The 24192-nt window shown below is 50.4% G+C and overlaps 2 protein-coding genes across 2 annotated transcripts in view; both read left to right on the top strand.

Moving 5' to 3' along the window:
- Nucleotides 1-208: 208 nt before the first annotated feature.
- On the top strand, nt 209-4338 carry aph1b (aph-1B gamma-secretase subunit). Its single transcript, XM_040165921.2, has 6 exons — nt 209-599; nt 1508-1678; nt 2511-2584; nt 2724-2846; nt 2928-3055; nt 3469-4338. Exons 1-6 carry the CDS (start codon nt 487-489, stop codon nt 3634-3636), a joined length of 777 nt encoding a protein of 258 aa, XP_040021855.1. The 5' UTR covers nt 209-486; the 3' UTR covers nt 3637-4338.
- Nucleotides 4339-5356: 1018 nt separating this feature from the next.
- otog (otogelin) overlaps nt 5357-24192 on the top strand; it is a 36492-nt gene continuing 17656 nt past the window's right edge. The window contains exons 1-26 of the mRNA XM_078085547.1: nt 5357-5479; nt 6067-6156; nt 7951-9214; nt 10057-10155; nt 10857-11014; nt 11453-11574; nt 11683-11891; nt 11977-12107; nt 12197-12303; nt 13610-13719; nt 14454-14579; nt 14749-14857; nt 15103-15149; nt 15441-15586; nt 16927-17059; nt 17144-17321; nt 17826-17950; nt 18064-18276; nt 18478-18643; nt 19263-19337; nt 19598-19641; nt 19774-19939; nt 22731-22838; nt 23712-23850; nt 23980-24114; nt 24189-24192. The exon at nt 24189-24192 is cut by the window's right edge and continues 143 nt beyond it. Coding sequence (XP_077941673.1) covers nt 5357-5479; nt 6067-6156; nt 7951-9214; nt 10057-10155; nt 10857-11014; nt 11453-11574; nt 11683-11891; nt 11977-12107; nt 12197-12303; nt 13610-13719; nt 14454-14579; nt 14749-14857; nt 15103-15149; nt 15441-15586; nt 16927-17059; nt 17144-17321; nt 17826-17950; nt 18064-18276; nt 18478-18643; nt 19263-19337; nt 19598-19641; nt 19774-19939; nt 22731-22838; nt 23712-23850; nt 23980-24114; nt 24189-24192 — 4327 coding nt within the window. The remainder of the gene's footprint in view (nt 5480-6066; nt 6157-7950; nt 9215-10056; nt 10156-10856; nt 11015-11452; nt 11575-11682; nt 11892-11976; nt 12108-12196; nt 12304-13609; nt 13720-14453; nt 14580-14748; nt 14858-15102; nt 15150-15440; nt 15587-16926; nt 17060-17143; nt 17322-17825; nt 17951-18063; nt 18277-18477; nt 18644-19262; nt 19338-19597; nt 19642-19773; nt 19940-22730; nt 22839-23711; nt 23851-23979; nt 24115-24188) is intronic.

Genomic DNA, 24192 nt, shown 5'->3' on the forward strand with positions numbered 1-24192 from the left:
AGAAGTTTTTTTCTCATAGACCTCCAGTGTGTTAAAGCTGCATTCTCTTTAGTGACCAACAGGGGGCTCTCTGGTATTTTTTTATTATTACAAATACAATGATAATAATACTCATATAATAACTATATGATAATATTTTTTACGTTGAAAAATGATTATTTATTCCTAATAACGGGAAGGCTCCATGCAGTTACTGTCTTGTACAGTAGGTGGCAGCACGCGCCTTTGACGTTGGTTTACAGTCATCCGTTATTTAAAAGAAGAAGTTTCATTTAGCTTTTTCTCGGTCATGTGACAGCAGGAGAAGAGCCTGCGATACGCTGCTGGAAGTAGAGTGAACCAGAAATAAACCGTCAACAACACCGGCAGGCTAGCGATTGCTAACGTTGGGAGACAAACGTCTGTTAGCGTCTCGTTCACGGAACAAGACAAGGCGCCCTTAGGTCGCGCCGCGGGCCGCTGATTCCCCCAAACCGACGGACCAAAATGACGGCGGCGGTGTTTTTCGGCTGCACCTTCATCGCCTTCGGGCCGGCCATCGCCCTGTTCCTGTTCACCATCGCACGGGAGCCGCTACGGGTCATTTTCCTCATAGCGGGGTGAGACTTTAATCTGTATTTAAATCAACAATGGTGTGAAAGTTAAAATGTGTCTTCATCACAACTATTACGTTCAGTTAGGCTTCAGAGTTAGCCGGCTAGCAAGTAATAAGGCTGCAATAGCTAGCGAGAAGGCTGCAATAGCTAGCGAGAAGGCTGCATTAGCTAGCAGAAAGCTGCATTAGCTAGCGAGAAGGCTGCATTAGCTAGCAGAAAGCTGCATTAGCTAGCGAGAAGGCTGCATTAGCTAGCGAGAAGGCTGCATTAGCTAGCGAGAAGGCTGCATTAGCTAGCGAGAAGGCTGCATTAAACTAGCTAGACTAAATTGGCTTGCAAGAGGTATACATCAATTAGCAAGAATGATAACGTTACATCAGTTAGCAAGATGTATACATTTGCTAGCATGTATAAGCTAGTGATAGGGTTCCATTGAATTAACATCTGGTATTATTGTTTGTGTTATTGTTTGTATTCAATCTGCATTTACTGAAATTATAATTCCTTAATTATTATTATTTTCTGATCTGATTTCTTTAGAGTTTATGCGGTGACTGTTGTGGTTTAAACCATATTATATTAATGTGGTTGGCTTAGCATATATCGTATCAAATGCAGCATTCTCCATAATAGGTAATATAGATCTATTATATGCTATGTAATTACGTCATCTTATCACACGTTGTTGTGACAAATGGACAGCGTGGAGGAAGTCTTCGCTACAGCGCATTTATTTACACTCAAATCTTCATCCACGTTCAGCCATCTATGTAAAAAGCTCAGCAAATAATGCTTGAAATGACAGATTGGACTGTAATGAGAATAAAGAACCCGTTCATCGATGGTGAGGTCCTATCATTCACATCACCCCCTGTTTCTCCATGTGACTCGTTGTGCCCCCCCCCCCTCAGAGCGTTTTTCTGGCTGGTGTCCCTGCTGCTGGCCTCTCTGGTTTGGTTCATCTCCGTTCAGATCAGCAACAAGGACAGCGCCGCCCAGCAGAAGGGCCTCCTCATCTTCGGCGTGGTCCTGTCCGTCCTGCTGCAGGAGACCTTCCGCTTCGCCTACTACAAGCTGCTCAAGTGAGTCCCGTTTTTGAACTCTTTCTGTGAGTCTGAGCTTTTATGCAGAGCTCCCCCCAATTCATAGCAGCCACCCAAAGAAAACCTGGTGGGAGGCGGAGGCATGAGAATAAAAAGGTGGAGAAGGAAGCTTCCTCTGTGTTTTAGTTTACACATTAAAATTGTACGAGACGTAGAAGTCAAACAATCAATTTACCGGTTTTGCTTTCAAAGAAATTTGGGATGAATAAACCAGATGTGTAAAAGGATTTTTGTGGATCATTTTAATTCCTCATCAATAATCTTTTAATTCAAAATACAAGGCAGGACCGTTTTTATTTATCGTCAGCTGGGGGAAGAAACTCCTCCATCAGGATGGTTGTGTCCATTCTACAGACTAACAGATGTTAGTGAACACCAGAGGGCGCTAGCAGCCCACGTCTAAGCGCCCCAGTAGAGGTTCTACTGATCAGTACCTGTGGACACGTGTTGCTGTATTGGTGCGTCCTTAAAGGAGCCTTTACTATAGATGTACTCTTATACCTACTATGGACCTATTTAAAGAAAAAGAAATTATGTTAAAAATTGCAGTACATATAAACTCGCTTTTTATAACGTACTAAACTTGACAAGATATTTAAAGACTAAGAGTGATCTTAGAACTAACCGGTAGATAGATTAATAATGAAAATATCATTCTAGTCCACCTCCAAGGTTGAAATACAGTTTTGTACATTTGGGTTTCATTTACTGAAGAGTAATACGTTTTTTTCCCCCCGCGAATATTCAGAAAAAATTAAATAATTGATCACCATGATAACAACCACATTGACGTGTTCTTTGTTTCCTGCAGGAAAGCCAATGAAGGCCTTCTCACCCTCAGCCAGGAGGAAACCATGCCCATCTCCATCCGCCAGCTCGCCTACGGTACCGCCCAAGTCATGCTTAGTCTACTCCGGTGCCAGTGCTGCTGGTGGTAGAAGTACTAGTAGTACTTCTGCTTTTGAAGAGTAACTTTACAATGACGCGTGTTTATCAGAATAAAGTTAAGCGTTTGTCTCCTCAGTGTCGGGCCTCGGCTTCGGCTTCATGAGCGGAGCGTTCTCGGTGGTAAACATCCTGGCGGACTCGGTGGGGCCGGGCACCATCGGGATCCACGGAGACTCTCAGCACTACTTCCTGTCCTCAGGTACTGACGTGGCCCCACGTTCAAACTAATCTAGTATTTACCCAAACTAAAGCACTTCCTTCCTTCCTCCCTGGTCTGCAGCCTTCATGACGATGGCCATCATCCTGCTCCACATGTTCTGGGGAGTCATCTTCTTTGACGGCTGTGAGAGGCAGCGCTGGTGGGCCGTGGCTGCTGTAGTGGTCAGCCACCTTGTCGTCTCCTGTCTGGTGAGTGCTGCATTCTGTGTAGTGACCAGCAGGGGGCGACTCCTCTGCTCCCATAGACGTCTATGAGGAAATGACTCTACTTCTCTCTTGATTTATTCCCTCAGTAAACATTGTAAACATGAGTTTATGGTCTCAGTCTCTAGTTTCAAGTCTTCTTCAACACAGCGTGATGTTCATTTAGTGAAGTAATGTTCATGTAGAGTCAAACAGACCATAAAGCAGAGGATGCTTTAGGGCGGGGCTACACGCTGATTGACAGGTCTGCATCTCTCTCCCCTGATCTTCTAGCCAAGATCATTTTGCCATTTCTTACTCCTCCTCACTTTCCATTTAGAATATTTGAGATTTTCAGTGTGACGTGAACCTTTTGATGTAGCCACAGGGCTCCACTAAACACCGCATTTGTTCCTCAGACCTTCCAGAACCCGCAGTACGTGGGCAGCCTGGTGCCCACTTACGTCATCCTGCTGGCGATGGCCGCCTGGGCCTTCCACACCGCCGGCGGCTCCCTGAGGAACCTCAAGCTCTGCCTCACCTGCAAGGACACAGACTTCCTGCTCGCCAACCACCGGCCCAGATAACGCCGCGCGGGACTCGCTCTCCTGCGCGCGCACGCGCACACACACACACACACACACACACACACACACACACACACACGTGTTCATTTCCCATTCATCTGCTGTTTGAAGTCAACATGTTCAATCTTAAAGCGGCTGGAAATTCCTGGAAGTAAAACAACAAAAGAAAAGATGATTTTTGTTTCATGTCAGTTGCTCAGTTTCTTTTTCCTTCTTTCTTTTCCTGTGATGAGCTGAACCTAAAGAACTAAATCTGCTTATGCGGTTGAAGGCGTCCGCTGTTCACCTGATGCTCCAAAACAAAGTCAAATACTGTATTTTTGACATTCTGTACATATTCCTTAAACTGACCTTCTTTTCTAGATTCACATCTTTGAATTATCTATGAACAAAAATCTTTTTGTACATATTTATGATTTTTAAAATCCCTGATGTGTAGATAGTTTTCAACCTTTTCATTCACGATGTCTTCAGTCTGTTTAAATAAGTTTGATTTGAAATGAGCTGATGAATCCAGATGATGTCATCGTGATTTCCTTTGGTTGTTTTTTTTTATTCCGTGCTGGAAGAGGAAGTGCTGATTGTCAAATTCCATGTTCAAAGATCCCAATTTCGCAGATTGATGTTTTGTTGTTGTTTATTCCTCTTCATGTGCCTGGGATCCCAAAACATCTTCAACATAAAAGAGAACTTTTAAACTCATTCAGCCGTCTTATTTACGTCAAACAGATGTTCTTTGAAAGCTTCTTTCAGATCTCTCTTCCTCCCGCGTCGTGTTTCCATTCATGACTGCAGAAGCCCGTCGGCTCACGGAGGCTTTCAGTTGGTCAGAGTCTGTTTGTTTTATTCACCCAGACGGACGCAGGAAGTGAAAAAGCGTTGACGTGCGGAGACTCCGATCAGCTGTTCAGCCAGACCAAATATTTCGGACTTAATTCAAACAATTTTAATTCTAACTTTACGCGATTTGCTCCATTATCTATAGATGGAGATGCAATGTATCACTTATTTAAAGTTCCCAGTCTTCAATCATTATTCTGGTTCATTTCCAATGAAGGTCTAATCTCCACCTGGACCCCATTCAGGTCAAACAGGTGTTCAATGCCTGGTGAGATGGTGGTTTGAGGTTTGGAACCCAGAAACATGTGATCCAACTTTAACTTTCAAAGAGCCTTAAATAAACAAACCTCTTTCAGATCCGATAAACAAAAGGTGAATTTATAAATATTTATAAATGCAAACATTTCATATTCGGTGGACCAGCACACCTGCTGTCAGCTGAGCCAGATGTTCGACATCCCGTTTGTTCTCTTCACGGTTTATTGATTGAACTCATGTATTATTGCACGATGACCCCCCCCCCCCCCCGAACTACAAAGGGGCTTCTGTTCCGGAGCGCGCAGGGACGCGCCTGAGGAGAAGTACTACGTCACGTGTTAATGAGCTTTAATGTCGCCTCATAAGGTCTTTGTGGATCCTCCACATCTCCCTCATGTTCCTCGTGTTCCCCATCGGTGACTCTCCTTTTACTCTCGGGCGGGTGCGCGATCACCTGTGCGCGACCCCCCGCCCCCCCCCCGCGCGCATATTTTATGCTAATGAGCAGGTGCGCCGGGCTCTTGAGGCGCGCGCCGGGGGCCGGAGGACCCGGATGGAGCCGCGGGGGAGCAGCGCGAGGCTTTTGACCGGGTGATGCTGCGCGGACCCCAGTGAGGCTCGGATGGATCCCCGCGAGAGGCGAGGCCGCAGGAGGCCGTGTGCCGCCTGGTGCCTGGGCGCTGTCCTGCTCTACCAGGGTGAGTCCCGGCATCGAACCCGCGACCGCACGTTCCGCTGGACGGAGGTTGATTGTGTCGCTTGTTGTTGGTTGCAGCGCATCTGTCCTGGAGTGTTGACAGACTGAACAGTTCTGCATTTAATAAGTAAGAATTTTCCTTCAGTGTTTCTTTAAAAAGTTTTTGTATTAGTGTTGATTGAATTATTTTGTGTCTGTTCGTCTTAGTTAGTTAGTTTTATTCCCATATCTTAAAAAGAGCTGAAAGGTTGATTAATTAGTTAAGAAAATAATTTGGTTTATTAACAATTTATTTGCTGTTTTCTTAGTTCTTTATAAAAGTAAAGTGAGGATATTAAAAAAAAAATTGTCACTGTGGGAATAAAAATATCAGCTTAAATTTATGAATTTAAACATTTTGAGGGACATCTTTTATTATTTTGTCATTTTAAGGATAAACCGATTATTGATAATTATTATTGAATTGATTGACGAAACTGGCGGATTAAATTGTAATCGTAATCATTTGTAATGGTGATGCCTCTTTGTTCGTATATATATCGTGGAACAGGCAGCGTTTGATTGATTGGTAGTTGTGGGGGGGTTTGGTGGTTTGGTTTGTGATGTCGGTGGGGTGTGTGGGGGGGTAAAAGCAGGAACAAACCGGCCCTTGTTCTCTCTGTCCCAGCAGCGGGAGCAGCAGGATAAAGCTGCAGAAATGGGACACCGCTTCCCAGGGAGGGCAGGTAGGCCGCCGCGTTGATCACTCAGGCTGATGGAGCTGCTCCGGGCGGCACAACACACAGCCGAGATCACCGGAAAATAAATGTGCACCGCACACACAACACCACAACACACAGCCGAGATCACACACAACGCCAGGACGTAGTACACGTGAAATAAAGAATGCAGAAAATACCAGGAACTCTTTCTACATTAAATATCGCGGTATTTAAGTAGTGAGCTTTTCTGTCCATTCTCGCCCCCAAAATCCTTTGTGCAGCTTGTATTTGAGCACGAGGGTCAAAGTTCACGGTGCCATGTTATAAGGGTATGTCCCAAAAGTGCGTGCAGCAGTACTTTGTAATAGCGGCTGCAGTAAGTATTAAAAGTAAAAACTCTGAAGCGTTGAGGAGATCTATTGGCAGAGACGGAATATCGTTTTAATACTTACTCAAGTTGGGTTTGGGCAACACGAATACTTACTAGTGTTCTGTAGTTCTACGCGTTTCTACCGACGTTGTTACTGAAGCACGGAAGCCACGTGATAATTAAAGTTACGTTAAATTCTTGTTTCACGTTCGAGAAGAACAGCAGGTGAAAGATCGTTGTGCTTTATTTGTCTTTGTGTTTCCTCGTTCATGATCAAGTGGAGAAAACGTGCTAATAATAATAATACTGTGGGGACCCTGCAGGTTACGTATTGTTATATTCTTGTAGGTTTTTGCAAGTATGACTGGAAAAAGTATCAATCATGTGGTAAAGATCAGTTGAATCGAAACAACCAAACAAAAATAAATGCGAATTATCTTTGATTACGAACATGTATTCTTGCACAAAAGAAACCTCCCCTGAGATCAGGCGCCAATGGAACCTGGATGACTCGCCAAGATATGAGCTGAAAACCCCACATTGTTCCCTGCTGATGAGACGTCAGCGTGCAAAGCGTAGGGGACATTTGTTACCTCTGAAGACGGACATGTGAGGGGGTCCCAGTAGGAATATTCAGTGGCCCGGTCCGTTGTCTCGCTCTCCCCACCATCAGAGCCCCCGTCAGCCTGAATGTGGTCGCTCCCTTTGTTCCCTTTGGCTGGGAGAGGCGTGAGAATCCGGTCCGAAACTGTCAAGTTAGCAAACCGACGAATCAATAAGTGGCCCCAGTCGTGGGTTCAGAGGGAGGGGCTACACTCTCTCAGAGGGAGGAGCTACACTCTCTCAGAGGGAGGAGCTACCCTCGTTCAGAGGGAGGAGCTACACTCTCTCAGAGGGAGGAGCTACACTCTTTCAGAGGGAGGGGCTATACTCGTTCAGAGGGAGGAGCTTCCCTTGAGTCTACCAGCTCAGTGTCAATATCTCCTATTGCTGATCAGTGATTAATGATTGATATCCTCTCTGGTATCCCCCTCCCCCTCCCCCACCCTTCATCATTGCCATCTGCTTCACCCCTGCTGTCTGGGACGAAAGCCTCAGTAGGAGACCTCAGGTATCCGGAGGGGCTCAAAGTGCAGAAACAACGTCTCCCGATGGCCCTCGAATGCCAACTTTTTATTTGACCAAAGCTGCAGTTCCACTTTGTGGAAATAATCGAGAGTCATTCATTTTTTAAATTTTGAGAGAACTTTCAAACCTTTTTGGGTTTGGGTGAATTAATTAAACATAAACGTAGTTTTGGTTCTCTGATACTCATGGCTCTCATTGACCATTATCAAAAAGATCAGATATCTTATATTTGGTTTGAGGAAGCTGTGGATCGTCGATGGGATCAGATTATAATTTCATGAGTGACACAAAATACCTGATTCTGTTTCTCCCCTTTGAAGGACCTCCAGACAGAAGCTGTTGCTTTAGAAACCAACACGTCTCCTTCCAGTCATTCTTCAGTTAGCCAGACCGTCGCGTCCAACCTGACGTCCTCCAGCTCACAGAGGACAGCCCCCTCCTCATGGACTGTCAGCTCCGACCAATCAGCTGCAACACCGCCACCATCTAGTCAAACAGGATCCAGAACCGTGTCGACCAGAACTGTGTCAACCAGCCAATCACCAGGCAGCACAACACAGAACAGCCAATCACCAGGCGGCACTACACAAACAAGCCAAACACCAACCAGCCAATCACCAGGCGGCACAACACAAACAAGCCAAACACCAACCAGCCAATCACCAGGCAGCACTACACAAACCAGCCAATCACCAGGCAGCACAACACAAACCAGCCAATCACCAGGCAGCACAACACAAACAAGCCTAACACCAACCAGCCAATCACCAGGAAGCACTACACAAATCAGCCAATCACCAGGCAGCACAACACCAACCAGCCAATCACCAGGCAGCACTACACAAACCAGCCAATCACCAGGCAGTACATCACCAACCAGCCAATCACCAGGCAGCACAACACCAACCAGCCAATTGCCAGGCAGCACTACACAAACCAGCCAATCACCAGGCAGTACATCACCAACCAGCCAATCACCAGGCAGCACAACACCAACCAGCCAATTGCCAGGCAGCACTACACAAACCAGCCAATCACCAGGCAGCACAACACAAACCAGCCAATCACCAGGCAGCACAACACAGACCAGCCAATCACCAACAGAGAAGGCAGCCGACAAAGAAGGCAGCCAATTACAGACTGAGATCCCACCACCTAGCCAATCACAGAAGAAGAAGGTAGCGCCGATCCACTCCCCAATCAGCTCACCAAAATCCAGCCAATCACCAACCAACACAGTGTCAGCAAGCCACGTACCAGCAACAAACCCAAAACCTACCCAATCATCATCTCGCCAGACACCATTAAACCGATCAACACTCACCTCAACATCCAACCAATCCGCAACCACTTTAACACCAGCTAATCAATCCACAACCAACTTGGAAACAAACCACCACAACTCATCTGGCTTCACATCCCAATCACTGTCAACGCCCTCCAACCAATCACAGACCAGCTCAGTGCCGTCCAACCAATCATCCTTGGGTTCAGCGGTCAGCGGAGACGGACGTCTGGTTAACGGTTCACTTCTCGGCGGGCAGGCAAAGGAAGCCCCGAGGTCATCGATTCGTAGGACCCAAGGTATGTTCTCAAAGGTCCAGATGGAGGACTCTGTCCCAGCTCAAAGCTGTCATGTGACTGGTTTTGATGGTGAAACAATTAGATAATGTCGGTGAGAATTGGGGCATTTTGTTTATTGTATTCAACTCAGCCCAGTTCAGAGTCCCAGTCGATTAAGAGTCTGCAATTGGGGGACGCCGGTGAGAGTTTGATGCACGGATAGACCCGACTTCCATGGCTTTTGATTAGTTAACCTCTTTTCTTAGCATACATGAACTATGAGAGTCATATTGATCCCTCATCTCCCGCATTTGGGAGAATAAGCTGCACTAAACATGAGTCCTCTGTCCTGGAAACACATCAGCTATTCCATCTGTTTTGTGTTGTTTTCTGCGTGAAGCATTGCAGGGCGACACCACTTTGAGTCAAACAGGCGAGCACCGGTTTGACTTGAGAGAACAAAAGAGAAATAGCCTTGATCTGATCACTCCCCCCCCCCCCCCCCCCCTTTATGGAATGGTCCCTGGGCAGCAGATGCTGCTGCTGCAGGTTGGTGCGTTGGACCAGGGGGGGGCTGACAGATGGCGATTTGTTTTTTACCTAAAATCCTGACCTGCAGCAGAGTTATTGGTGCGTCTCAGTGATTCTCGGTGCGGACGCATCTAGTTAGTTTTGCTGCGGTTGATGTGATGAAAGAAACCTCTGTTCCCCCATTTTAAACGTCAAAAAACCAAACAATTAGAAAGCAGAAATCCTGTTTAATGAATGTTTTTCTGTTTCTATATGTATTTTTTAACGAAATGAATGTCGCTGAGGAGAAATGGCTCCTCCTTCTCTGTCCTGAGGCTGTCGGTGTGTTTCAGAGACGTGTTGGTCCTCCTGCCTGAACGGAGGACGCTGCGTCCATCCGGAGTCATGTGACTGCAGCTTGTACCAGGCCACTGGGCACCGGTGTCAGACAGGTACGCACCACACGCCTGCTGCTCACATGTTCCCCAACAATCAGCCCTTCTGAGAATGGAAGGGACCACAACACGGTGATCAGCCAGTTTGAATCTATAAAGTCGCTTAAAGTCGTTTTTCTATTTTTCATGCTGATGTTATCAACAGCTTCTGGTTTTTAAAGGACCTGAGGAACGTTTATTGTTGTCAGCTTTTGTTCCTTTGTAGATTCCGATTATTAGTACAATATATATTTAATATAAATAGTACATTATGGTGTATTATTGAAGATAAAATCCACCCAGCAGAATCTCAAGTCATTCAAATCAGCTCCACTTTTACCGGAGTTACTTTCGGTAATGTTTCCTGCAAATGCTTCTACAAAAGCTCCCAGCGGAGTGAGACGTCTTTGAGTGACAGGTCTACCTGCGTGTGACCCGGTCAGTGATCTCTGCTCTGATTGGTTGTTGTGTAATCTTGCACAGTGACGTGTCTTTTTTTATCCTCTCAGGATACTGAGACAGAATTGAGCGAAATGTCTGCATTAGCATTTAGAGATTTTTAGCCTATTAGCTTATTCTCTCTGCGAATGAAGCATTAAGACAGAAACAGTCCGACACGAGAGGTGAAGGTGTTCCTTCTCCCTTGGGAGTGAATAACCATCTCTTCAGACTCGGCCTTCCTTAATGTCTCCTTGTTTTCCCGAATGTTTCCGGCGCAGTTCCGAACCCCGGCTTGGAGCGGGAGATGACCTGCCGGTCGTGGGGTCAGTACAACTTCGAGACCTTCGACGGCCTCTACTTCCACTTCCCCGGCCGGTGCACGTACACCCTGCTGAGGGACTGTGAGGAGACCCCCCAGGCCAGCATCGTCATCCGGGTCAGTAACCCCCCCCCCCGCCTGCCTCCTGGAAGCTGCCCAGACGGTTCTGGTCGGGCGCCGCCGCTTCCAGTCTGAAACACACTCTCGCTTTCTGACTCCCGTGACGTTCCAGGTCTCAGCCCCCCCCCACTCCCCTCCCCTGAGCTAAAAAGATTTGCTGGGAAGATTAGTGAAAGCTATCTGGTTATTAGAGTCAATTACCATTAAATACCGCAATTACCCACGATGCCTTGAGAGCATCTGCAACAGACCGGGACTTTGTTCGCCCCCCCCCCCCCCCCCCCCCCTGGGTGAACAGGCAGCAGATACTGTATCTGTGGGGAAAAGCAAACCGAAGGGATCCAAACGCATTGTGATTGTTCGTATGTTTCATAAACTAACAGACGGTTTAAGTCTCATAGTTTTAAAGACGATTACACATTATTTGCTGTGCAGGTCCACAATGACCCCGGCTGCGGCTCCGCCCCCTACACCTGCCGCCGATCCGTCAGCCTCTTCCTCCCGTGGGACGGGGAGGTCCGGCTGCACGCCACCGACGTGACCTTCAAGGGGCAAAGGTCAGCGGCGCACACGGAACGTCTTTATTTCAGTTTGTCGAGCATCACACCACAGAGGTCCGCGTCGCGGTGCGTTCACTGTCCCCCCCCCCTCTCGCTCCTCTGCAGTCTGCAGCTGCCTCATCACGTCCACGACCTGCAGCTGGAGCGCATCTCCCAGTACGTGCTGGTGACGCGGCAGCGCGGCTTCACGCTGGCCTGGGAGGGGGGCAGCGGCTCTGTCTACCTCAAGCTCAGCCCCGAGCTGGTGGGCAGGGCCTGCGGCCTGTGCGGCAACTTCAACGCCGACGTGCAGGACGACCTGAGGACCAGTTACGGTACGCCGCGCCTCCGCCGGGGCGGGCTCCAAAAAAACCCCGGGACCCCGTAGCCAGATCCGTTTAAAAGCTCGTGTCTTCTCAGGCGTGCTGACCCACGACGTAGAGATGTTCGGGAACAGCTGGGCGGAGGCCGAGCCCCACGGGGCCCGGTGTCCCGCGGTGCCCTCCGGCTTCTCCTCGCCCTGCGCCGCGGCCGAAGCTCACGTCCTGCTGGTAAAGTTTCCGATTGTGTTTTGCGGAGGGAGGACGTGCGCGGTGGTGTTTGTCCTCAGACGTTGCCTCTCGTGTGTTGGTGGCTGCAGAAGGTGGAGGAGGTCTGCGCCGTGATGCTGGAGCCGCCGTTCCAGAGCTGCCACGAGTTCGTCAGCCCGCTGTCCTTCATGGCCGGCTGCTCCAACGACCTCTGCATGTAAGGACGACCTTCCTTTAGCACCCACGGGGACCTCGGGTGACACCTCGGGGTGTCATTACAACCACAGAGGTTAATCCAGTTTGGGTGGGGAATTTTCACGCAGATTTGTGAGGGAATTGAGCCATTTTGTTTCTTGAGGTAAGGGTGCTGATTTAGATGGAGAGGATTCATCCTCAGTGGAGACATGAGACATGTCCTGCAGGTCAGAGGACAATGATAGACTATAAACAAGACGTAGACGTGGTCTTGGTGACGTCCCCCAGTGGTTTGTGGACTGATGAAGCCTCTAGTTTGCCATGTTGTTGTTTTTTTGGAAGTGACCATATGTGTAGAGTGGAGGACGTAGAGACGCGCTATGCGTCCCTGTCAATCACATTAAGCCCCGCCCTAAAGCATCCCCATCTTTATGGCCTGTTTGACTCTAAATGGACCATAATTCGCAAAAATGAACATCATGTTGTGTTGAAGGAGACTAGAAACTAGAGACGAGACCATAAACTCATGTTTACAGTGTTTACTGAGGGAATAAATGAGGTGCTGCTGCGACCAAAGCCTTTTCATCTTCTCCTCGTCACTCCGCCCGAGTCCAAATATGGTAACTTCCTGTTGACAACACGGCGATGCCCTTCCACAAACCAGCGGATGACGTCACCATGACGACGTCCACATCTTTCCTACAGCCTGTTGTTTCATTAACGTTCTTTGGTGCCTCATTTAACACTAATAACAATCTGCTTGTGTTGAATCTTGAGTTCCAGCTGCGGTGATTCTTTGTCTTATTTTTGTCATAAGTCGACCAGAGGAGGCAGCCGGCGCTCCCCGTCGCCCGCGGTTACAGGCGATCCGGCGCTCTGCTTTCTCAGCGCTGTGTTTCGATGGCTCGGGTCCATGATCCCGAACGCGCCCTCTCTCTGTTGGTAACTTTAGCCCCGGCAGTCTGTTTAAAGTGAACTCAGAGTGCGCTGGAACCGACACCGGTGATAAAGACACAAATGCACCCTCTTAAGACGACTTGTTGGAGCCACACAACCACATTCGGGTTTTCTTCCAGCCTTAGCGAGCCCGGCCTGAAGATTTACTCATGACTCAGCGGCTGGGTGGTTATTTGTTCGGTGGGTCTGGCACATACCTGGTCCAACTGGCCCACCTGGTCCACCTGGCCACACCTGGCCCACCTGGCCCACCTGGCCACACCTGGCCCACCTGGCCCACCTGGCCCACCTGGCCACACCTGGCCACACCTGGCCCACCTGGCCACACCTTTCCTCCTGGCTCCGCTCAAAGAGTCTTTTCTGTGTCAAAGGTCGGGGCCCGAAGGCGACGTGGTGTGCCAGGTGCTCAGCGAGTACGCACGGGCCTGTGCCCACGCCGACCACCCGCTGCACGGCTGGAGGCAGCACTTTCCTCAGTGTGGTACGTTTCTCACAGCAAACAGTCCGTTTTTCATCACGTTTGAAGCCTCAATGCAATCGGCGGAAGTAAAAAGCTAACGTTTGGTTTGAGAAAAAAAATGACATCAATTATTTTCGGAACGCTAAAAATGTCTTAAGCTTTGGTCAGCCAAGATTTTTTGGGGAATTTAAACCCCAAACCCCAAAAACAAAGCATTACTTTGAGAGGAGAGATTCTGAAATGCAAACATGTCGACTCATTTCCAGAATTTAGGACTAATTTCTCTTATATTCAAACAGGTTAACTAGAAGGCACAGGACATACAATTAAATAGCACTAAATCTTATATTTTTAGCTTCAATGTAGGAATTGTCAATATATTCACATTTCCTACTTAAATAATTCCTAAAAATCAGATAAGTGGCCAAACGAACGTTAGCCTAAAGAAACACTCGCTAACTGCGGCTACGGTCAACCTCAAAATGTTACCACATGACTTGGTGCCAAGAAACACATTTCTATTATTTTATAAATCTCTCCTCTCTTGCGTTCGCTAAATTTGGCTAAAATGAACAACAAATGTATATGTGGAACCATAAAGTAACACTGCGGACATTGGCTGAACTGTCAATCAGTTAAACCGCAGCTAAGCGAGACATCATTTCACTTGTCTTCCCTCGTGTCAGAGAGGTGCAGGTGGAGTCCGAGAGGCCGCAGTGGTAAATGTGTGTTTTGTTCACCTTCTTTGGGAGCAGCCAGGTCGTGCCCGGCGGGTCTGCAGCACAGGGAGTGCATCAGCTGCTGCCCGGCCTCCTGCAACCTGGAGCGGACCTGCATCGACAGCCGGCTGGCCTGCCTGGACGGATGCTACTGCCCCGACGGTGCGCATCTATTCTGGTTCTGTTACCCCCCGTGGCGTACAGCTGGGAAACCTTTCCTGTCCTCCACAAATTGGGGCGGCCGTCACGACCTCTTCTTTGGGTACCTCGGATTGACGTCGGGTCTCTTGTTGAGCGGACAGAGCTGAGCGACTCCCGCCTCTCTCCTCAGGTCTGATTTACGAGGACGGAGGCTGTGTGGAGGCCTCCGACTGTCCCTGCGAGTTCCACGGCCTCTTTTACCGCTCCGGACACACGCTGCAGGAGGAATGCAGCAACTGGTGAGTGCTGAGGGGTCAGATCCTGAATCGATGCTCCCACCTCCGATGCTTCCATTGTCACAAGGAGAAATGGATATTTGATCTGCTAGTTCAAACGTTGCCTCTTTTATCCCAATAAAATGGGTCAAATTTGGATGCAAAACGAACCCTGGGCGAACAAATGTTCACCCGGCTTCCTTCCGCGATCTCAGCTCCGTGTTTCTCGGATGTCCTCCACCTGTGGACGTGTCTGCTTTCTGTTTCAGCACATGCGTGGGCGGAGTGTGGAACTGCACCGACCACAGCTGCCCCGGTTAGTCGCCCTCGTCCTTTTCCTCAAGCTCCTGAACAGTGGACGGGTCCTTCTTTGGGAACTCGTAGGGAAATACCTGGTCCAAGAAGCAAAATGTCTCTGTATGTGTTGCATGTAACTAGTTCCTGTTTGGTGAAAAGGAAGGAGGCGGTTTCAGATTAAAGAAGGGTTCATCTTAGTTAGGAGATAAGGATGAAGGCATGCAAGGAAGCAAGGAAGGACAAGGGAGCATTAAAGCAGTTTAAGCAAAGGTTCTCTCTCCACCCCCCCGACCCCCCCGACCCTCCCCAGGCGAGTGCTCGGTGACGGGCGACATGTACTTTCAATCCTTTGACGGGCGGCTCTACACCTTTGCCGCCACGTGTCAGTACGTCCTCGCCAAGAGCCGCAACTCGGGGAAGTTCACGGTCACCATCCAGAACGCCCCCTGTGGAGCCGTGAGTGACCTTCGACCTCCTCCCTTTTTGCCTTTTCTCTTCTCTGCTCTGCTGCCTCGGCTTACGGCTTCGTGCAATTTGTCCGCCGTGTAGATCAAATCATATATTTAAGTGCTCAATCCAACTGGGAGAGATAAGGAGCACAACAAAACCTCCTTCTCTCTCCAAACCTTTGATTTCCCAGCAGCCTTTGAGCTGCTCGGGGGGGGGTTGCGAGATATAAGATGTCCCGCTCATCATCTGACGGCCAAGTGAACAGGATTACCTTATCTGGCCCGACTGACAGAAGCTGTGGACGGCTTTGTAGAGGGGAGGGTGGTGAGGAGGGGGGGGGGGGGTACTCGGACAGAGAGAAGGTTATTCGGAGAACAGGAGGTGAATGATGGGAAGAGTGAAAGGAGGAGGAGGGGGGGCGCTAAAACGTTTGGGCTACGCCGCTCCGTCACTTATGAAAGAGGCGATTCATAGCGGCGGGTCGCTCGCTGTCAGCGGCTTTCATTACTTTAAGGAACATCTGAAGCTCGCGTTCGCTGTCAGTCGTCGACCTTCTCGCCTTGATTGAGGTGGAAGAGGTTAGTCGGGGATATTTTCTTATGCAGGATCGTAAACAACCAGCATCGTTGTTGTTATTACTTCTCCCACAAATCACTGGGCTTTTAATGAGGAATCAAGTTTTACAATCCTGACATATTTTCAGTTTAACAAGCTAAGCCGGCCGCTGAATTTACAGCACGTTAAGGACGTTTCAAACGCAGCCAGTAGTTGTGATATAAAGTACGTCGGAGTAGCGCAGACGTCGATAGTAGTAGTACAACAGAAAGTGGTGTTTGTTGTCATTTGAGACGACAACACGCCACAGCGTCAGGAAGAGAGACGGATAGCTGGCTAATTAGCTTGTTAGCTAGTTAGCTAAATTGGATGTAGAAGATGGAAACATTTCCTGGTTCTGATGGCACCTCGGCTCTATAAACAAGACGGCTTTTAGCCTGCTAGCTAGCTAGCTTGTATCGTCAGTCCACGACCTGTAAGTCGGTTTAGTTCATTCAGCAGTTGGTGACGGTAAAAAAAATGGCCGCCTCTCAAACCATCCTCCTGCCGCCTGATTTATTTCTATGGTTGTTTTGCACATTTTAGACTTGAGGGGCCGCTAATGAGGTCTCGTACTATTCAGCGGCCTGAACACAGAACTTTTCTACCAACGCTTTTAGGGTTTCAGAGTAAAATCTTTTTACCTACTTTGCTATTCTCTCTCTCTCTCTCTCTCCCGGCCCATTACCTCCCCCTCACTGTGAGTCCTCTTGTCCACCACCCTCCATCGAGCCGTCTCCTCTCATTTGCAGAACTTGGACGGTTCCTGCATCCAATCGGTCAACCTGGTCATTGACGAGGATCCGAGAACGGAGGTTACGTTGAGTCACTTGGGCGAGGTCTTCCTGGCCGGACAGTACCGGGTCTCCCTGCCGTACTCTGACGGTATGGCCTCCTCTCCCCGTCGTTGCCCTGTCATTGCATCGCTCCATCACTGTTTTGTTGTGACGAACGCTGTTCCCTCTGCAGACCTCTTCCACATCCAGGAGCTGTCGTCCATGTTCCTGCAGGTGAGGACGGCCTTCGGCCTGCGTCTGCAGTACGGCTGGGCCCAGTTCCGCGTCTACCTGCAGGCCGACGCGCCGTGGAAGGACGACACCGCGGGGCTGTGCGGCACCTTCAACGGCAACATTCAGGACGACTTTCTGTGAGTGTGGGCGACCTCTGACCTCTGACCTCTCCCCTAACCCCTCCACCCCCCCATTGCCCCTCTCACCTCCAACGATAAAGGAGAGAGAGATTCTGTTTCAAAAGAGAGGGAGGTGACGGTGAAGTGCCCTCCCTCCCTCCCTCTGTAATGCACACGGGCTCGGCGGCGGCTGGCATCAAAAGCCTTCGCTGTCTGAGCAGCTCTTTTGGGCCAGGTGAGCGCCCAACTGGACTCGCCACTTCAACAAGGAGGGAAGTGTTGGTGGAATAGGGGCTCCACTGTACGAAGGGCGGATGTGGTCCTAACAGCTGTAAATGGATCTCCATCTCAGTCGCTGACCGACGGGGGTCGCTCACTTTGGCAAAAGATCTCCAGAGCGGTTGAAATGATGACTCGTAGTAGTTGAATCATGTGGGGTGCCAGTTATTTTAGACGCATTTAGAAGCTGAAACAACGTGTGCACGTACATCTAAACGGTCGCTGAGCTCCGGGTCTCTGCAGGTCTCCGTCCGGGATGATAGAAAGCACTCCTCAGCTCTTTGGGAACGCCTGGAGGGTCTCGTCGGCGTGCTCCAGCAGCCTCAGTCCTCCCCAGCTGGACCCGTGTGACGCTCACCAGCAGGCCGGTCGGTCCCGCTTCCGCCTGCCGCGCGTTCCACGTTCGACATTTCCCGCGTTGTTCATGAACTATTACACGAAATGTGAAAATGTGCATTTACCGTGGATTTGTCCGCCCCAGCGGCCTACGCCTGGGAGATGTGCGACGTGCTGAACCAGGACCTGTTCTCCGCCTGCCACCAGCACCTCAGCCCGGCGACCTTCCACCAGCAGTGCCGCTCGGACACGTGCCGGTGCGGGACGCCCTGCCTGTGCTCGGCGCTGGCCCACTACGCGCGCCACTGCCGCCGCTTCTCCGTCGTGGTGGACTTCCGGTCGCAGATACCCGACTGCGGTGAGTAACGGTTCACTTGGGATGAAGTTTGATTGACAGGTGGTTCAGCCGATCACCTGGTTATATTATGACCTGGCGGTGTGGGGGGAGTGTGAAGCAGGTATTCAAAGGGAACATCCGGGTGTCCATTAATGAACACGTCCTCTATGTTGTGAACTCAAACCGCTCTGACGTGGAATCGAACCGTCTCCCCCCCCCCAGCGGTCACCTGTCCCGCCACCATGCAGTACGGCACCTGCGTGTCGTCCTGCCAGCGGCGTTGCTCCGCCCTCTCCGTCCCGCCTCGCTGCGGGGGGGAGTGCGAAGAGGGCTGCGTCTGCCCGCCGGAGTCCTTCTACAACCACCGGACGCACACCTGCGTGCACAGGTGAGGGGGGACGGGGGGGGGGGGGGGACGGGGGAGAAATCCCTTTTTTAATTCTGCAACACAAGCAGAGAGACGCCGTCGTGTTTCTTGGACCTGAATGCCGAGCGTCACTAAAAATCCTCCTCTCAGCGATATTTGTCTGCTGTGTGTCGGATGCTTTCGGCCGACATTCGTTCCTCTTAAATGTCCCGGCTTTCTTTTGAGTGTGTGTGTGTGTGTGTTTTAACATCCTTGTGCCTCACTTACTACGCGATAGAGTTACGCCGGAGGAATTCACCGTGAAAACCCCCCTTTCATTCCCGCGGCTCGGGGGCCCGGGGACGCCACAGATATCTGATGACCGGCACAGAGGCCGATGTGTGGCGCTGGCCGGCACGCTAACGCAGGCACCCGCTGATGGCTCTAGAAATGATCATCCAGGCGCTTTGTGTTTCTGCTGCAGACACAGTGGAACGGAAGCAGAAGCTCGCCAGCGTGCTTTAACGCTGCGGTTACAGAGACCCTGAGCGGCCTGTGAGGAGCATCATGTTGCACTCGCTCCGGGTCCAGCAGCATTACATCGTCTCCTGTGCTTTGTTTACTGGTGCTTATTATTATTTACAGTTTTCATTTCCTTCAGGAGCGAGTGTCCCTGCAGTTTCCTCGGAGCGGATTACGAACCAGGAGACGTGATCATGACGTCAGCAGGTGTTCAGTAAGCTCCGCCCCCCCCCGTCTCTGTCCACCTATACGCGTGAAAAGCACCATTCTCGCCGTAGCTTCAGGGTCAGGACGATGAGACAAACACTTGGACGATCAGATGAGGCCTTCACACACCAATGATCCACTTTGTCACGAGGACGACGCTGCGTCCAAACAATTCTAATTCAAAATGTCCACAGTTCGATGTTTCCGATGGGAGGTTTGCTGTCGTGTTCCCTGCATTAAGCTTCATCGCTCTGTGTGTCCTCACAGACTCTGTCTGGACGGCAAACTGGTGTCGCAGACGTCAGACAGCAGTGAGTCGCTTCAACCAAACGTCACGTCACTCATGATCCTCCATCTGTGTCGCCGGATTGATCTTCTTAATAGTCTAAAATGAGACTTCGTGTTAATATGTTGAAGCCTTTCTTCTTCTCGTCCTCCCACAGACATGTTGTGTCCCCCCGGTCAGCGGTACCAGAACTGCTCGGAGGGGGCCGACGGCGTCCTGTTGTCGAGGGGCGTGGCCTGCGAGCGCACCTGCGAATCCTCCCTGCTGAACCTCACCTGCTCGTCGCACGAGCCCTGCGTGGCCGGATGCACCTGCCCCCCCGGGTGAGGATCTTCACTCTGCTCTGTTGTCATTGGAGGTTGTGCGTTGTTGAAAGTGGACTTAGTTTTCTTGCGGTGCTGTTGAGGACGTTTGAGGAGTCTTTGATGCTCGGTGGGAGACGGACGTCCTCCCAACCGGCCGATGAGCTGCCCAGACATGCCGAGTCGATGACCGTCATCTGATCCCCGTAATCCCTTCTGAATGGAGGGTCAAGCGGTTTCACTCTGTGACTTAAAGCGAGCGTCGTCCTCGTGACAATATCAACAAGGCGCATCGCGGCTTATGACGCATCTGTGCGGATTGCGATCGTTGAACCGGAGGAAATGTGAGACTCTCCTCTGTGATTCACTTCTGGTGAAGCGGGACGACCTTTGCTGGGGACGAGACCACGTCGGTTTGCAGCCTGGAACCCGAGAGCTTGTGAGCTCATTCTGTGCTAAACACGGAGACAAAGAGAAGTCATTCAGCGGGCTGATGACGGCTGTATTGATACGAGCAGCGACGGGTCATCGCTCCAAAGGTTCTCATGTCTGAAATGGGGGATAACGAGGGCTCAGATCAGCGCCGATGTTTCAAGTCAGTCGATAGTTGTCTCGGCTCCATTGTGTGAAATAGCCGTTAATATCCGGCGATCGAACGAAGCGGGAGTTTGGTCTCTTTTCGGGGCGGAGCTTACGAGACAATGACGTTATCACGACACGGAGCAGAAGCAGGACGTGTGAGCTCCCCCTGCTGTGTGGTCAGAGACCCGTCAGTCAGCGTGTAGCCCCGCCCTAAAGCACTCCCTGCTGTGTGGTCTGTTAGAGACCTGTCAATCAACGTGTAGCCCCGCCCTAAAGCACCTCCTGCTGTGTGGTCTGTTAGAGACCTGTCAATCAGCGTGTAGCCCCGCCCTAAAGCACCTCCTGCTGTGTGGTCTGTTAGAGACCTGTCAATCAGCGTGTAGCCCCGCCCTAAAGCACCTCCTGCTGTGTGGTCTGTTAGAGACCTGTCAATCAGCGTGTAGCCCCGCCCTAAAGCACCTCCTGCTGTGTGGTCTGTTAGAGACCTGTCAATCAGCGTGTAGCCCCGCCCTAAAGCACCTCCTGCTGTGTGGTCTGTTAGAGACCTGTCAATCAGCGTGTAGCCCCGCCCTAAAGCACCCTCTGCTTTGTGGTCTGTTAGAGACCCGTCAATCAGCGTGTAGCCCCGCCCTAAAGCACCCCCGCTTTGTGGTCTGTTAGAGACCTGTCAATCAGCGTGTAGCCCCGCCCTAAAGCACCCCCTGCTGTGTGGTCTGTTAGAGACCCGTCAATCAACGTGTAGCCCCGCCCTAAAGCACCCTCTGCTTTGTGGTCTGTTAGAGACCCGTCAATCAGCGTGTAGCCCCGCCCTAAAGCACCCCCGCTTTGTGGTCTGTTAGAGACCCGTCAATCAGCGTGTAGCCCCGCCCTAAAGCACCCCCTGCTGTGTGGTCAGAGACCCGTCAGTCAGCGTGTAGCCCCGCCCTAAAGCACTCCCTGCTGTGTGGTCTGTTAGAGACCTGTCAATCAACGTGTAGCCCCGCCCTAAAGCACCCTCTGCTTTGTGGTCTGTTAGAGACCCGTCAATCTGCGTGTAGCCCCGCCCTAAAGCACCCTCTGCTTTGTGGTCTGTTAGACACCTGTCAATCAGCCTGTAGCCCCGCCCCAGTGGCGGCAGGTCTATAGAGGGCAATGGGGCGTGGCCCACCTTGAGCCACAAAAAAAAATTATATTAAAAATACATTTTACAAATAGTCAATCTGTTTCTATTTGTGTTGTTGAAACATGGAATATACCCAGTATTATATGTAAATTAAGATATCTGCGCAAAATATATGCTTCTCCTGCGCGTTAGAGACCTGTCAATCAGAGTGTAGCCCCGCCCTGAAGTCTGTTTGACTCTAAATGGACAGTCGGTTACTAAATGAACGCTGTGCTGTGTTGGAGAAGAGCAGAAGACGTGACGGCTCCTATGGGTTTGATTTAAACCTGTGATCAAGAAGTGACCCGCCACCTTTTTACAATCCTCTGCTGGGATTAAATCCCGGGTTGATGGGGATGTATCGCGATGCGCCGCTGCCTCTGTGGGACCTTTGATCGGAGTAATCGATACGGCGGTTTGGCGGCCGCACAAAGGACGCTGTTAACGCGGTTTCATCGGAGCCCGAGGTCTGTGGCTCTCGACCCGGGATATTACAAGATACTTATCAGCCCCCGTCCCGGGCAACAAAGGGCGTCTCTCCCTCTATCTCTGAGAATCCTAATCGTCTGGTGTTCTCATGTAGCTAACGGTGTGTCTGCTGCGGCTCGGCCTCTGAGGACGCTTCCCTCGTTGGGTCGCCGAAACACAAGAAACGATGATCACAACCGGCCCGCGCCGCTTCATTGATGATGTCGCTCATCGGCCCAATCAGCTGATCACAAAGACGTGGGATCATCGGGGCGGATAGAATGGAGGATGATGCCTGATGATAACCCTGCTGGAATAAATGCCGTCCCAATGTATTATTTATTACTGCGTTATATGTTTATCAGGACTGAGTGGACCCCGAGTGCAGAAGGACTCTCTTATTGTTGATCCAGTTAGGAGTGTGTTAGTAGATGAATACACGTCATATACTTTTGGGCATCTGGGTAAATGTTAGAAGTTAAGAAGGTGAAGCCAAACTGAAGGAATCTCATGGATGTCTAAGAAGAAATAATTCAACTCAATCCACCAAATCCCAGCTCCTTTTTCTAGATGAAGCAGCTCTTCATTTGTGTGTGTGTGTGTGTGTGTGTGTGTCTGCAGCCTGCTGAAACATGGAGACGAGTGCTTCGAAGCTGCTTCCTGTCCGTGTCTGTGGAAAGGAAAGGAGTATTACCCCGGCGACCGAGTCTCCTCCCCCTGCCATCAGTGGTACGACCAGCATTTACCACAACACAAGTACTCTTTAGTTCATTAAAACACCGAATATTTCCTTCCTTCATTGGTGCAGAAAGCTTTTCTATAGATAAATGAACATGAGCCTGCAGGACGGATCCCGGATGTATGAAGGGCTTCAGGTTCAGAGTCCAATGGAAGAAGGATGAAATCTCTGCAATGATTCAGATCAAGGCTCCATGCTGGGAAGAGAAAAAGACCCTCTTAGTTACAAAAGTCTCTTTCCCGATTTGAGTCTATGGGAAATCTTTTTTTTTGGGCCCCCATGGCGTCACATGACAAACCAGGAAGACGTCTTACTCTTCCTCTCCTTCTTCGGATGTTAACAGAAAACCGTATTCCGCTACGTGGTTTTGTTGCTAACCCTCCGCCGTTACCGCGGCAACACATTTACTCACTCGCACGCGGCCGCAAAGACCTGATCGTCGAGCCACCAGTCAAAAATATCTGTCAAGAGTCTACAAAGTATTGGGGGGTCCACGACCCCTTAATGGACCCATTCTGCCCCCCCCCCAGCCTTTATTACCCCTGAGTGTTTCACACACTGTCCGTCAGAAACAGGACAAATCTCCATCAGCGATGCTAATTTTTTCTCCTGGGATTGACAGGAAGGGGCCACCCGATATCCATAATTCTCCCCGATCAACAGGGCCAGAAAGAAAGAGAAAGACAAAAAAACAGAGCGGGCCCTTGTGCGACTCTTCGCTCCGGGCCGCTGAAAGGGAGAACTCGAACCAGATGACAGACTAATGGCGGCAGAATCAGCCTGCGACTGTTCCCGACCCCCCCGACCCCCCATTAGCCTCGACAAGTCGATGCTGAATCACTGAGGCTCTGCTGTCTCTGCAGCGTCTGCCAGCACGGGACGTTCCGCTGTGCGTTCCGTGCGTGCCCGGCCATGTGCTCGGCCTACGGAGACCGCCACTACGGGACGTTCGACGGGCTGCTGTTCGACTACGTGGGCGCCTGCGAGGTCCACCTGGTGAAGGTATGTCCTCCAATGTGCGGCGTCTGTCCGGGCCCTCACACACCGTGTGCACTTAAGTAAAGTCAAACGGCATTTTTTTAGCCCTTTGCGTTCCTGCGAAGTGAAAGGGGCGTGGCCTGTCCTCCACAGAGCAGCGGCGACGTGATGCTCAGCGTGACGGCTGAGAACGTCGGCTGCTTCGACGGCGGAGTCGTCTGCAGGAAGTCCCTCGTGGTCAATGTGGGCGGATCCTCCGTGGCCTTCGACGAAGACTCGGGGGAACCCGTGAGATCAGCTTTTTAGATTGAAATGAGAAGGCGGGAAAATGTTGTCACGTTTTCAAAGTTTTTTTCTCGCAGAATC

Source organism: Gasterosteus aculeatus, chromosome 12 (genome assembly GCF_964276395.1).
Source record: "Gasterosteus aculeatus chromosome 12, fGasAcu3.hap1.1, whole genome shotgun sequence".
Taxonomy (NCBI): domain Eukaryota; kingdom Metazoa; phylum Chordata; class Actinopteri; order Perciformes; family Gasterosteidae; genus Gasterosteus; species Gasterosteus aculeatus.